Source organism: Gossypium hirsutum, chromosome D05, assembly GCF_007990345.1.
Source record: "Gossypium hirsutum isolate 1008001.06 chromosome D05, Gossypium_hirsutum_v2.1, whole genome shotgun sequence".
Taxonomy (NCBI): Eukaryota; Viridiplantae; Streptophyta; class Magnoliopsida; order Malvales; family Malvaceae; genus Gossypium; species Gossypium hirsutum.
In genome coordinates this window covers 28,388,643-28,404,196 of record NC_053441.1, presented here as the reverse complement: position 1 = coordinate 28,404,196, position 15,554 = coordinate 28,388,643, and the positions used below count along the sequence as shown (strand labels likewise).

The window sequence follows — 15,554 nt, the reverse complement described above, 5'->3', positions numbered from 1 at the left end:
GGTTTAATATATATGGTTTAAGGTATATGGTTAATTTAGGATTTAAGACCGGTTTAGGAGTTACAATTTTAAGGTTTATAGATTATGGAATTAGGGATTATGGATTATGGATTCTGGGTTAAGAGTTGTGATTTAGGGGTTAAGGGCTAGGACCTAGGGGTTAAAGATTAAGAGTTAGGGATTTAGGATTTATGGATTTGGTGTTAGGTTAGGGTTTATGGTTTAGATTAATTAGTGTTTTTTTAATTTATATATTAAATAAAGTTTAATGGTTAGTTGTTAGAGATTAGAGGTTAAGAGTTAGTGATTTAGGATTTAGAGATTCGGGGTCGGGTTAGGGTTTAAGGTTTAGATTAATTAGTATTTTTTTAATTTATATATTAATTAAGTTCTTATATAATTGTAAAAGAGGTGTTAGGGGTTATGAGTTTAGGATTTATAATTTAGGGTTTAAGAGATATGAGTAAGGGGTTTAGGGTTTAGATTAATTGTTGTTTCTTAATTTATATATTAAATAATTTCTTATATAATTATAAAATAAATAATATTAATTTTAATATATTAAAATTATGATTATAGTTTTAATTATTTAAAAGATAATAGATAAATTTTATATATATTAAATGGTTTAGGATTTAAGGTTTACTTGAAATTTGTTAAATGATAGTTAATTTTTAACAGATAAAATAAAGAATTTTTAAAAAAGCAAAACGACTTTATTTTATTCAAAATAAAATAATTTTGTTTGCGGCATTTTCATAAAAAAACGACGTTAAAGGAAGCAATAACGCGGTTTTTATGAAAACGCCACAAAATTCATTTTATCTAAAAAGAAAATTGGCGCTGATTTTTCCTCAAATTTCCCCCTAAAACCCTAACTTTGCCCAAATTTCGCGCTGATGTTTTTCCCAAATTTCTCGCTGATTATTTGTGTGTGTGTTTCATCTTCTTGTGTTCATTACTCAGATCCCTATCGCTGTTGCTGCTCTGGTTATTCTTTTTAATTTGGTGTTCATTTGTATAGATTGTTGAAAGGGAATCTGAATCTGGGGGAAAGCTAGACTCCTATGAAGTCGAGGGTGGTGAAATACTACAAAATCTAGCTGAGTTCCAGTTCTCTTGTGTAAGTCCCTGCTGTTTGAAAGAAATGTTTTCGGCTGGAGGAGTGTCTGATCTTTCCTCACTGCCGGTCGGGTTGAATCATAGTCTCTTATGTTGTCTTCCTATGTTAATCAGATAGGCAAAAAAAATATATATATATATATATAGGTTATATAGAGGTTTTGTATTGATGATGATTTTGATGAAATGGTAGTCTTAAAAAAAATTTCCAGGTACACTAGTGAACCAATATCGTGGAATACTATTTTTTTTCTTTCTTTTTTGCTTTGGGTTATGGAGATTTTGTTTTTGGGTTTCAGAAGGTTCTTATTAGGTAACTTGGTTGCTTATTTGTAATAATATAATAACTAAAAAAAATTATGACAGTATTCTTTTTATATAATGTTGGATTAATGAAAAATAAACTGCGGCTATTATTTTTTATTATTTGTTGGGGTTTAAGCTAAGAGTCTACCGGGTTTCGTGGTAGAATGTTATCAATTTTTTCTGGGGAAAAGCTTGGTGAGCTAGACTCCTATGAAGTCGAGGGTGGTGAGACAAAAGGGTGAAATACTTCAAAATCTGGCTGAGTTCCAGTTCTCTTGTGTAAGTCCCTGTTGTTTGAAAGAAATGTTCTTATTTCTTGTTATTCTGCATGAAAGTCATACCATGTAGGCATGAACTATAGGACTAAATAAATGAACCCTATTTTTCAAAATTTTGAATTTAATTGATACCCTAGGTCATTGAGAGTTGTTTTATGGTGACAAGATAATTTTGAATTTAACTGATGCATTGAATCCTGCCACTGATAATTTTCTCAAAGTGTAGTATAGTGCTAATGATATGCAAGGGAAAGCAGAAAATAAAGCTGCAATGAGAAGGAATCTAGGGCTTTCATCTGCTGATGATCAACGGCCAGTGGTGATTTTATTTCTGAAGTATTTATTTGTTATATCAACATTGCTAAGATGTATTATATATTCTCTATGAAAGCTTTTGAGTTACAGTGTAAGTTTAAGGCCACCTTTAGGTTCCAATAACACAGCATTATAGGAGGTTCTTATTATTTCTTAGCTGAATACTGCCTAGATTCTTACTCGAAGTCTTTTACTATTAAATAGGTAGGCTGCATAACAAGATTGGTGCCACAGAAAGGTGTTCATCTGATTAAGCATGCCATATATCGAACATTGGAGATGGGCGGTCAGTTTGAACTTCTTGGTTCATGTCCAGCTCCCCACATTCAGGTGAATCTCTACTGCTATTTTCTCTGTGTGAACAACGGATTTCTTTCTGCTTGCATGAATGAAAGCTATAAAAACAATAAAAACTCTATTCAGGCATATCGGTCCATGCGGAGTTATTTGTTTTATTTTAAGTTGATACTTTTCCTATTCCATACTTAGTACACTGAGATTTTCCTTTGCATTTTCTTTTTCTTTTATTTGTTTTCAGAGGGAATTTGAGGGTATAGCAAACCAATTCCAAAACCACGAACACATTCGGCTAATACTAAAATATGACGAGTCTCTTTCTCATGCCATTTACGCAGCATCTGACATGTTCATCATCCCATCTATTTTTGAACCTTGTGGCCTTACACAGGTATGCTCCAAACTCCAAACTACAATTCATAGCTCCTTGACTGCTACTGCTGTTGCACCTGTATCTGTATACTTTTACTATATGCCCCCTCCCCCACCCCACCCTCTCCTCTTTTTTTTCCTGCTATATATACATATATATGATCCGGCAAAATAAAATTCGATTCCATGGATCATAAAAACTTTGACCTTTGCTTTCTTTAAATGCTTTTTCTATGTTAAAAAAAGGTGTGCCCAACCCATTTACCTCTCTCATCTCACAGCACAATATATCCTGCTAAAATGAGAAACAAAAAAGAAAAAAAAAAGGTCAAATGCATAAATGGGAACGCAATTCTGAGACTCAGAGAGCACAGGTGGTTCAGCAGCACCATTATATATATAATAACTTTGACTTCTAATAGTTATGTTTGATTTTTTTTAATTTAAAAATTATGACAGAAGGATCTTTCATATATTAATTATCTTCATCAATATCGTTATGTTTGAAAAATAGCATAATAATTTTATTTGAGTGTAATTATCTATATTTAAATAATTATTAAGGAGTTAAAAATCAAGAGAATTATACGATATAATCATAAATTGTGTTATTAAAATGTGCGTAAACTCTTTAGTCAAATACATTTAAAAATTAGAATACCTTTTTTATAATTATAAAAATGTAATTATTTACCGTGTCCAAATACGCCAAATAGCAAGTAATACTTTTCTTTGATTATTTATATTTACGCCACATAAGTTGGGAGTGTGTTTCAGATAATTCAAATGTCAAATTCTTTAGGATTGATCTACAGAATAGTTCTCAGGTCGGCCTTATCTCCTGGATTCCAAAAGTGTTAACTTGGATTTTCTTTCTTGATGTTATAAATATATATGTTATTCAATAATTTTTTAAAGGACCTGGATTTATGGTATATCTTTCCCTTTCCACTAAATTCTTCTACTTTAATTGTTACTATGAGTGTTGTATGCATATGCTGTTTTTTTTCGTCTTTCTTTAATAGTTAGACTGATAATTGTTACTATGAGTGTTATATCACTTTTGATACCACCGATGTATTTCGGCTTCTTAACCTTATAACTCACCATTTAACACTTGCTAATATGATTTTCTTTTGATGACCATCGTCTTAATTTGTTTACTGCATAAAATTTGTTCATAAATTTTATCATATATTAAGATTCTCCTGTATGCTTTAAAACAATGAACTTAACGTGCAGGATCTTTTCCATCTTTCTGTTGTATGCATCATAAGAATTTGAGTGAAACATAGGAAAATAATTCAGAATCTACGAAGTCTTTTGTCTATGTTTTAAAAGCTTTAAAATTATTTTAAATAATAGTATTTTAAATAATTATTTTAAACCAGGTTAGTCACCTATTGCACATGTTGATTCACGAATTCTAAAAGCTGTTGCTATCGAGAACTCTAAGGATGTGGACGCAGCTGCGGAGATTGTTCTGTCTGAGATTCTGCCTTACGCCTTACCTATCTAAACGAACCGTGGCTGGTAGTTCTTCCTCACGGAATCGAAGCCCTCCTGTGCAAGAAAATGAAGGTAGCTTTTTTTATGATTTAGTTGTAAACTTGTTTTTTTCTGCATTGTTCTTTGGCAATTTTTCAAGTTTGTGGAATAATTAGTTGCTATCTCAGTATGTTTTGTATTGTGGTTTGGACGGTAACTGCCTTGCATATTGGAGCTTATGCATTGATCTATTCAACTGTTTAATGTCATGCATATATTGTTCGCCGAACTTGCACAAGTAAAGCAAGTAGCACATCATATTGCACTTCATTTTTCAGTAACATAATGCATAAAATTTTAGGGAGTTCAGATGTCCATCCTATAGTCACCATTGTGTATTAAAGTTTATTGTTTCAGTGTACTAATGTTAGAGCCAGAAATTTGCCCGCCTGCTTCATTTTTCCACAATAAGGTAATAATTCAAATTGTTTCCTTGTTGTGGGAAACTGAAATTGCTTGATATTGGCATCATTTAGTATATCATTTAGTATACAGATCAAATTGACAAAGCTGTGCACGAGATGATAATAGAAGCGGGTGCTTATCCTTCTCCTCTTGGCTATGATGGGTTTCCTAAGAGTGTATGCACTTCGGTTAATGGGTACAGGAAATGATGCAATCAAGTTTTTTGGTATGTCATATTTATCGCTAGATAACATTCCAGTTATTGGCTTTTTAACCCTTAAATGGCGCTGAGTTTGTTTTGTTTCTTTGTGAAGGTGTGCTGGTGAACTAGCATCTTCAATGTCTTTATTAATAAAAGACGTGGCAGAAACCCATTGCTCCTTCCAAATTTCTTGGGTCAATCTCGTGGCTATCCTCAATTCTAAGCTGGCTCCAGTTTAACTACTCTGAAAACACGGAGAGGAGCAACAGTAACAAAACCAAGTAGATATTTCTTTCAATGGCTGGAATTGCTACAACTTGTTATTATTTGACCCTCTCTTCTACAAGTTAAACTTCTTTTTTAAATGTGAAGGTCTACTTCTGCTGCCAATAAATTGGAGCAAGCTAGTTTCCAGAATATAGCTGGTGAACTAGCTTCTTCCATGTCTTTATTAATTCTTGGTTTTGTTGATTTCATTTTTAAATTAGTGGTGTTTTTCGAGATCTGGGTTAAATTATTAAGTTCTAAATTGTTTAACAATAGATTCTTTGTTTTCTTAAGCAGGGATGATGAAGATGATTCTGTTGCCAAGATGAAGGCAGACAAAAAGTAACAAATAGCTTGTCTGCTACCTGTTTTTTTTTTTTTTAACATGTTTTATAATTTTGTGACAAATTATTCTTGGTACTCTGAAGATATTTATGCAAAATTACCTATGATTCTATTGTATTTATACTGCATGGCTGCACCATGTATTTCTTAACTAGTTTGATAAATTTTATGTGGTGTTTAATTTTTCGTTATTGTCTGTGTAACTTGCAGCAAAAACCTACATTTGAGCTCTCTTTCCATTGTTTATTTTAGTTTTGATTCTAAATTTTATTTTTACTTTAATATTACGACAACTTGAGTTTTAACTTTTGGATTTTAATTGTGTTATTAATTTATTATTTTAAATTCTAAAATTAAATTCATTAATTTATATAATTAGTTTTAAAGTTAAAATTTTCATAGAAAATTTAATTAAATAATATTTTTTATTTATCATAAAAATAAATATTATTTGATTAAAATAATTTTTTTAAAGATTCTATTTTTAGCGGCGTTTTTGCTAGAAGCGTCGCTAAAGGTTCGTTCTTTAGTGGCAATTGTGATAAAAGCGCTGCTAAAGGTTTTTGTCTTTAGTGGCGTTTGTGATAAAAGCGCCGTTAAAGGTTGTGGTCTTTAGCGGCGTTTGTGAGAAAAGCGCCGCTAAAGGTCGTGGTCTTTAGCAGCGTTTGGAGAGAAAGCGCCGCTAAAGGTCGTGGTCTTTAGCGGCGTTTATGGGAAAAGCGCCGCTAAAGTTAGCGACGCGTTCTTTAGCGGCGTTTTTTCTGGCGCTTCTCTAAGCGCCGCAAAGACTTTTGCGCCGCTAAAAGCCTGTTTTGGTGTAGTGTTTGATCCAAATTTTTATTAAATAATAAAATGTTTTCATGTGAATAATAAATAAAATGACATTAGGAAATTTGAGTTTCAACTGCATGAAACTTTTTAAAACCAAGTTAGAATCTAATCTATAAACGTATCTAGACAATGTGTATATTAATAAACATATCTCAAACAAATTAAATCCTAACTTAAACTTCCATTATTACAAACTTAACTCATCTCTATCGTATAATTCTATAATAGAATTTTGTTGAGAAATTTAAAATCGACAATTTAGTATTAGAGTGTCCTCTTATTTGTCCACCAAATCTGTGTGGAGACAAGTTTTATATTTAGGTGTTGACAATTTATTAAACTTTATTTTTGGATTATGCATGAATGTCTATCCCATTATGGATGATCTTTCTGTTTGAGATTATGAATATTGGTAATTGATGGATTGAAACTCTCTAAAGCAATCTTTTGTATTGTGGAATTTGGACTGGATCGTGATTTTAATGTTGAGTTGCCAAAAATTCATATTTATCTCATATGTTATTGTTGTATTGTATCATTTTTATGATATTACTGTTTTATTGAGATTGTATTAGATATTCCATGTAAGCAAGTCTCGAAATCAACGTCTATATATTTGAGAAACTTGCCTAGAAAAATGTACCGATAGTTAGGCAATTGCTTTGGTCTTAAGAGAAACGAAGCGATTGCTTCCAGTGATAGTTCTGTTCATATTGACGACATTGATAACCAGATTATCACTGAAGTTTTGGGTCCTGACAGATATGGTCGGGTTCGATTTCAAGGATCTTTTGTTAACCCATCCCAATATTTTGGATCCAGCTCGCAACAATACATGCCTTCGGGGAGTCGGGCTGAAGCTGAAGTTCAGAGGTTAAGAGACCAGATGACTCAGATGCAAGCGGCAACAATTGAGCAAATTACACAACTTAAAGCGGAGGCAACATCGAGAGAAGCTGAGGTTCAAAAAAGATATGAAGAACTCCAGCTATAACTTAAAGCAGATGCAACAGGGAGAGAAGCTGAGGTTCAACGAAAGTATGAAGAACTCCAGCAGCAGCTTAAAGCAGATGCGGTAGCGAGAGAAGCAGAGGCTGCAGCAAAAGAAGTAGAGGCTGTAGCGAGGGCAGCAGAGGCTGCAGCGAGGGAAGCAGAGCAGCGTCAAAAGTTCGATGAACTCCAGCAGCAGCTTCAGAGTATGATGAAGATGTTTCAGCAGTCGCAACAGCCGCCGTCTTAGACTATCATGTAAATATACTTCAATTTTGACTTTTAATTATCATTTTAACTTTTAACATTTTTGTAAGAATAATACGAATTTTATTTTATTTATTGATTTTTATTATATTATTTGTTTAATTTTAAATATTATATAGATTTATTACTTTCGGTTGCTTTAGATATGATTTCTTCTGATTTGTTCTTTATAGGAGGGCTGAAAATATAAAAAAATTTCTTTTACAAATCTGCCAAATTTAGTGGCGTTTGTGGAAAAAGCGCCGTTAAAGACTAGTTCTTTAGCGGCGTTTGTGGGAAAAGTGCCGCTAAAGACCATGCTCTTTAGCGGCGTTTGTGGGAAAAGCGCCGTTAAAGACGAGGGTCTTTAGCGGCGTTTGTGGGAGAAGCGCCGCTAAAGACCATGCTCTTTAGCGGCGTTTGTGGTAAAAGCGCCGCTAAAGATCAGGGTCTTTCGCGGCGTTTGTGCGAAAAGTGCCGTTAACGATCATTGTCTTTAGTGGCGTTTGTTGGACAAGCGCCGCTATAGACCAAGACCTTTAGCGGCGCTTATTTCTAAAAACGCCGCTAAAGGCCTAAAAAAGCGCCGCTAAAACCCTATTTTGGTGTAGTGAGTGCTATTTTTAAAGTAAAACTTATTCTGGTTTTTTGCTTGTTATGATCACAATGAGTGTTCATAGTGATGAGAGTAGTGTATCTTCAAAGTGCAAGGGTGAGAGAAATAATCACGGTGTGTGTGATTGAGTAGGTTTACTTTATAATTGTTGAAGATAGAGAATATTTCTAACTGAGCTAGCTTCCGTAGATGTAAGAAAATCGAACTGTGTAATCATCTTCTTGTGTCTTGTTTTCTTATTTAGTGCGTGGAGAATTTTCCACCAACTCATACACCAATATGATTGTACTATGCCTGTTCTTAGCAACGTCCTTTATGTAGAGGTGCTCATGGGCCGCCCGGCTCGACGGCCCCCCCGAAATATGGGAGGGTTTGGGTAAAAATATATGCCCGAAATATGGGCTTGGGCAAAAAAAATAGGCCCGTTTAGAAAACAGGCCGGGCCTCGGGCCGATATAATAAATATATTTATTTTTTTAATTTTAAAATATTTTTTACATACTTGTTTAATTTTTTATTTTAAAATATTTTTAAAATACTTTTTTTAATTTTTTTAATTTTAAAATATTTTTAAAATACTTTTTTTAATTTTTTAAAATAAAAATGGGCCGGGCCCGGGCTTATATTTTTTCCCGGGCCGGGCCTGGGCAAAATCTTAGGCCTATATTTCGGGCCAGACTCGGGCCAAAATTTTTTATGGGCCCAGCCCGAACCCGGCCCGGCCCGGCCGTGAGCACCTCTACCTTTATGCTAGCAAATTTAATTATCAGTTTATACTTCAATTTTTATTTTACATTTTCATTTATTCGAGCTGTATTTTGTTTTTTATTTTATATTATATTGTATGTTTTAGAAATTAGTTTGCTTTATTCAATTTATTTTTTATTTATCTACATCACATATCAAATATTTAACTGATTTGGTAATAATCTTAGTCTCGACTTAACTATAAAAATGTCAAAAACAATTTTATTCTTTTTTCCGAAAGAATAAAAATGACCAAAAGTCAACTTTTTTACAAATGAATAAATTTTATTTTAAGGATATTTACATTTTTTTAACACAATTTTATAATTTCAACAAAATCATATATTATAAGAATGTTATGCCACGTTGTAAATGCACCATAATCTAATATAATATATGTGTGGGAACGTAAAGAGCATTTATTTCATAAATGAAAACTATGTATTATTTTCATATCAAATGAAAAAGCTTGAGTTGTCGTACAATGTTAGGCACGGTGTAAAGAAAAGTTGAATATGACCGAAGAGCATATATTTTTTAATAAATTTAATATATATTATTATTGATCACGTATACTTTTTTGAATTTATCAATATTTTTAAAAATATTTAATATATGCATACAAAAATATATAATGAATGAGATTAAATAAAATTTATTAAAATATTCACCAATTATATAAAATATTCATCAATAAATTTTATAAATAAAAATTTATGAAAATTCATCTTATACATTAAACAACAAGATGATCCCATACTAAACATATAAGATACAAGTTTCGTAAAAATAGTCTTAAATTAAATGGAGTTGTGGTTAAAACTTTTGTTGGATACTAATTTGACTTGGGTTTGAACTATGTTACCTTTTTTCTTTACTCCTAATATTGTATCGAAAAAAATTCCATAAAAATATATTCGTGATGCTTTTAGGAATTTAACCCTTTTTTTTATTTCGTTTGTTTGTTATATAAATTCTGTATTTTATTTTTTTTAATTTTTAATTTCAAAGTTGCTAAATTTTAGTGGTTAAAGTTTTTAATATTTATTATTATAAAGGCTAAAAGATTAATAATTTTATAAAATTATTCATGCACAAACTGGTGCACGATATTCCAGTCGGTGCAATTAGAATTAGGAGAAATGAACTAGCCTAATCGATAGTATTAAAAATTTTATCAATACAAAATAGAGTTGATCGTTCTAGTTTTCTACAAGAATGATGCACATTGACCGGTGTAATTGGAAACAATATGAAACTAACTACATTGAATAGAACACCTTCCAAAAAATACAAACATGTTATATGAATTATTTATCTTAGATTAAACTTAATTTGTAGCGTTAGATATTCGTTAAGTACATAAATACAAGGAATGTCAAAAATTATTAATCATATTTAATTAGGTAGAGAGATGGTGACATATGTTTGTAATCGCAGGAGTCATGCGAGATTGAAACGTGATGTGGATTTTAGGCTTCAACCAATATTTGGGATATGTTCAGCTTTAGAAGCTGAATTATGGGCCATCTTTAATGGCTTGACTCTAATTTTGAATTGGGGACATTACAAAGTATTGATGAACACAAATAGTATAGAGACAGTTCGTGCTATTCAAGACACCTGTTCTAGGGACTCAAATTCTGCTTTGATCAGGCGAATTCAACCGTTGTTAACAAATGCAAATCAATGGCACGTCCAACATATTTCAAGAGAAGATAATAAAATTATAGACTACCTACCTAGCCAAAATAACTTGTAACAATAATAATGATATTAAACTGTTTGATCAACCTCGAGTGAAGTGTTAATTTAGGTTTAAACTTCCTTAGCTACGTTTGTTTACAAAAAAAAAAAAAAAACCCCTTCAAAACAAAAGTTGGATCTCCAATACAATCAATCAGCTAACAAAAGACACAAACCTAAGCTAAACGGAGACTAACAAATACCCAAAACCCATTTATTATCTAAATTTACTCCACTTTTTGCGGTAATGATTTCAGTTTTGGATATCTAAATAGTAATGTTTAGATGGATAAAATATCTGTATTTTTCATAAGTTTAGAATTAGTCTCTTTATTTTTATTTTAGGAAATTTAGTCTTTTTACTTTTTAAATTTTAAAATTCAAGTTTAATTGTTAACGGTATTTTAAAATAAAATAAAAATTACTCACTTGGTAGCAATATTACTGAAAAAATGACGTTATAATGAACTTAAATTTAACAAAATAATTTTAATAATGTTAAAAATTGGACTTGAAAGTAAAAAGGGCAAACTTCTAAAATTAAAAGTATAATGACTAAATTCTAAATTTACAAACCAAACAAAAGCTTATCATGACTTTTTTCAAAGCAAATTGTGGATCCAACTTTTACAAAAAAACTCATTCATTAATGGATCTTTACCCTTAGGTAGCGTGTGGTATGATGGAAAGTAGTCACTTTACTGGGAATTTAATCAGTTGAAAAGTTATTCAAATGTTTGGAATTTAACTTTCTTTGCCAGAGAAAGGATTGTATGAAACTGTGATTTCACGTCATCATTATCCCTTTCCAATTGGAGAATGATAAATCAAATTTTTCCTTCTAATTTCTACCATTTTTAGTTAGATTTGATTTTTTTCAGGAGAAAAAAACTGAAAAGGAAGAAGAAAAATCTGATTTGTCATTCTCCTATTGGAAAAGGATAAGGATGACGTGGAATCACAATTTCATACAATTTTTTCTCAATATGGCAAAGTTACTTTCCCATGTAGATTGAAAAGTTAAAAAAAATATAAAGACAAAATTAACCTTATGTTATATTGATTTAGTCTATTAATAAATATAATAAAAAATTATTGCTTTTCTCGTTTATCGTGCTGCTTGATTTTCTCTATTTAATCAACGAATCCTTCGCAACAATCACAACATGAAGAAGTACAAGAAACATTAATTATACCCTTTTATTACCTCTAGGGTTAGGTATTAGTAGGTAAATTGTATGGAGTTAATTTAGCATTGATTGGATGAATCCCCCTTTATTTAATCTCTAGCGTTAGGTTTTCATTAAGTATAATTACGAACCCCCTTCGCATGCAAATGTTGACTATCCATCCTGATCTGCATTAAACAAAAACATTAAAGCAAGCAATCTATTAAACAAATTAAGCTGTTGTTTTTGACAAATTAATAATAATAATAAAGTAAATTTCAAACCTCTTTGACGAAACCTCCAGGCTTTAACTTAGCAAAGGCTTTGCTCGTCTCTGTTAATTATACTACTCATAAAATAAGGGTTTAACCAAGACATTAATAAAAAAATTTTTAAAAACAGTCAAAATAGCCTTTAAAAAAAAGTGTACTTATTGAATCTTTAATGAATAAAAAATAACTAATTACTTCATTTCATTAATTAATCTTTAATGTTGTAGATGTAGATGGCTACTAGCCAGCCACATGGAAGAAGGATGCTGACGTGGTATAGGTCAACGATTTTTTCTAAAAAATGTTTTTTCAAAAATTATAAATAATTTAAAAATTAATAAAATTTACATCTTAAATGAACCCAAACATTGGTTGTCTAAGTTCATTTGATTCTGGATAATTTTTTTATCTAATTTCATTCTAGATGAGCTCTAAACTATAAAAAATTTAAAAATTATAAAAAATATTAATAATTATTTAAAATTATAAAAAATTGAAACGAATCAATTTTTTATATATTTAATTTTTATTAATAATTTAAATATATTTGAATTTAAAAAAGTTCAAATTAAAATTTAAAATAATATTTTTCATATTCAAATTTCACGTATATAAATTATTATTAAAAATTATTATACGGTCTTTCTACATTGTAATGATTTTTTAAATAATTATTAATATTCAACCTTGCAACAATACCATGCCTTCATTTTGCTAGGAGAAATGGGTATAAATTATTAATAATTATATACAACCTCAATTATGACTTATCTTTTTAACCCATTTTCTCACATTAGTTTATGTTTTAAAATACTATTGGCGATGGATAAAACCTGGCTTCCTTAATGAGTTTCTGGGGTAATGGTCTTATCCTGTAATGACATAAAAAATATATGTGTTTTGAGGCGCATTATTACATCTTCGACCCCTCAAATCTACCTATTTACAAATCCCTCAAAATAGTCCTAAACTCTAACCTTAATTACCTTAAAAAACCCTTAAACTTAAAAACCATAACCCTAACAATTTATTAAAATAAAATAAAGGTTATTTTTTTAGAGAGAAAGGGAGAGCACGCGCTTTCCCTTTCTCTTTCCCAAAACGGTCTATTTCCCTAAAATTTAAACAAATGGCCTAAAAAGCCAAATAAAATGTAACACCCTGAATAATTTATTTTTGTTTCTGTAAAACTTGATAATAAATGAGTATTTGCTTTAGTGGCTAAGTGTTCTAGGTGTGTGTGTGAGGTCTTAGGTTCAAATTCCACAATTGTAATTTTTGTTATTTTTTTGATCTAAGGCTTACCCCTGTTGGGTGGGCTTATATAAGATTGTTTGTAAACTCATATTAGAATGAGCTTGCTAGTTCGAGTGGTAAGGAATTAGCTTGCTAAAGGTCCTGTGTTTGAATTCTCGCGTGAGCATAAGTGATAATTTTTGGCGACGATGGTTGATAGTGGTTCAGTGGTAGTGAGATTCTGAGTTAGTTGGGTGGTTAATACATGTGGGTGTAATGGGATTTGGCTTAATCTTTTATTTCATTTTATTCTATTTTCCCAAATTTCTCATTTTCCAATTTCTGACATTCTTTTTCTCTGTGCTTTCTTCCTATCAAAATTTCTTTTCTTTTTCCTTATTCTGTCAAAATTGTTCTTCCAAAATTGCGGTGATACGATTTTTTTTAACTCTTCGTTTGTCTGGTAAGTGAGGGTAGTGAGTTTTGTTCGAATTAGGGGTAATTGTTTTAACTATTCTATACCAATTCTGGTTCTTTTGGTAATGTGATTCTGGGTTGTTTGGCAGCGAATCGTGTGAAACAGAATTCTTCTCTTGCAAATTTGTAGTGGGGTTTGTTCGTGAAGTTAGGTAAGTATCGATCGTTTGAATTTCATTGTTGAAGGTTTTGTTGGTTCGGTTTAATTGTGGATTAAAAACTGATTTTGGGAACGTGTAATGTCATTTGTAAGTTCTAGTGGGCTTGAGATTACTTATGTGTCAAAATCGAGCTAAGTGTGTACCCCTAACTCGAGAAAACGAGGTTCGGTGAAAGCCAAAAATTGGGTCTATCGACGCCACACGAACGTGTGGCCGGTCATGTGCGAGACATGGTCGTGTGACTGACGAATGTCTGGCCATACGCATGACACAACCGTGTGACAGTGTGAGTGTGGCCGTGTGGGCCACACGGGCTAGGCCAGAATGGGCGTGTGGGCTATACGGGCGTGTGGGTTTTGGGCCAAGCCATGTGGGCCACACGGGCAAGGCCAAGTTGGGTGTGTGGGCCACACGGATGTGTAGGCCCATGCGGGCAAGCCACATAGGTACGTGGGCCCAAAATTTTGAAAATTTCCCTAAAGTCGCACGGGTCGTTCCGATCGATTGTGGGCCTACCGTAGAGTCAGTAAGGGATAACCAAATCCTATTTCATGTGATCTGGTACTCTAATAGTCTGATCTGAGTAGGAAACTGATATGTATGTCTGACTGTACTATTAAGTATGTATTTATCTGTGTACAAGCATGTTAAGCATGTTTATTCTGTTATTTTTGCATCTGTACCTATGATTGGGGTAGGATTTGTATATGTGGAGGAAGTGATCTGTACGACGACCTTTCGTCTATATTCTGACAGCTTGACTGTATATATTGTTTGTTATGTGTCGCATCGACACTATATGGTGTGTAGGGATGGGTGAGTGTTTTTAACCCCACATGGTGTGATGGGATAGATGAAGATGGTGTGTAGAGGATAGGGGTAGGATTCTGTATGTCTGATCTGTTATCTGTTATTTGATTCTGATATTTGTTTCTGTTATGGACTTAGGTCTGAATCTGTATCTAATTGTATATGAAATTCTGTATATGTTGCATGACTATCTCTGTTGGGTTACACACTGAGTTTATGAAAACTCACATCTGTTTGTCGGTTCTGTTCAGGTAATCCACAGACATAGGTGAGTCGGTGCGACGGAGGCTCAGTGGTGACCACTTGACGGAAACTGTTTTCATTATTACTATTTAACAATTTTACTGAAATTTTTGGTTTTCGTGAGAGTTTTATAATTTTTGGACTCGTCGGACTTTTTGGACTATTTGGTTTGAATTTTTGGGTTTGATTGCGTTATGATTTCTAAACTGCGATGATTCGACAAAATATCGATTTTATTCTTTTTCCGAAAGAATAAAAATGACCAAAAGTCAAAATTTTTTTACAAATGAATAAATTTTATTTTAAGGATATTTATATATTTTTTCATTTTAATAAGTCTAGAAAAATCATAAGATTTAAATTCCATTCATTATAATTGTTTTTAACACAATTTTATAATTTCAACAAAATCATATATTATAAGAATGTTATGCCACGTTGTAAATGCAACATAATCTAATATAATATATGTGTGGGAACGTAAAGAGCATTTATTTCATAAATGAAAATTATGTATTATTCTCATATCAAATGAAAAAGCTTGAGTTGTCGT

General features: G+C 31.8%; 1 protein-coding gene across 49 annotated transcripts; it reads left to right on the top strand.

The window, feature by feature from the left end:
• The first annotated feature begins 749 nt into the window (after nucleotides 1-749).
• On the top strand, nucleotides 750-5,648 carry LOC107950725 (probable starch synthase 4, chloroplastic/amyloplastic). Of its 49 annotated transcripts, none has more exons than XR_005914166.1 (10): nucleotides 787-932; nucleotides 1,025-1,123; nucleotides 1,592-1,707; nucleotides 1,933-2,025; nucleotides 2,226-2,351; nucleotides 2,560-2,709; nucleotides 4,082-4,869; nucleotides 4,958-5,126; nucleotides 5,218-5,270; nucleotides 5,410-5,648. XR_005914166.1 is itself a non-coding variant. In XM_041094584.1 (10 exons), the coding sequence occupies exons 1-6, from the start codon at nucleotides 900-902 to the stop codon at nucleotides 4,118-4,120; spliced, it is 540 nt and encodes a 179-aa protein (XP_040950518.1). In that variant the 5' UTR covers nucleotides 787-899; the 3' UTR covers nucleotides 4,121-4,271; nucleotides 4,734-4,869; nucleotides 4,958-5,126; nucleotides 5,218-5,270; nucleotides 5,410-5,648. The 49 variants fall into 49 exon arrangements, 22 of the variants coding, with proteins under 22 accessions (XP_040950518.1, XP_040950519.1, XP_040950515.1 ...); XM_041094584.1 differs by lacking the exon at nucleotides 1,592-1,707 and having other exon boundaries at nucleotides 4,082-4,271; nucleotides 4,734-4,869; XM_041094585.1 differs by lacking the exon at nucleotides 1,592-1,707 and having other exon boundaries at nucleotides 4,082-4,271; nucleotides 4,727-4,869.
• The last annotated feature ends 9,906 nt before the right edge of the window (nucleotides 5,649-15,554 follow it).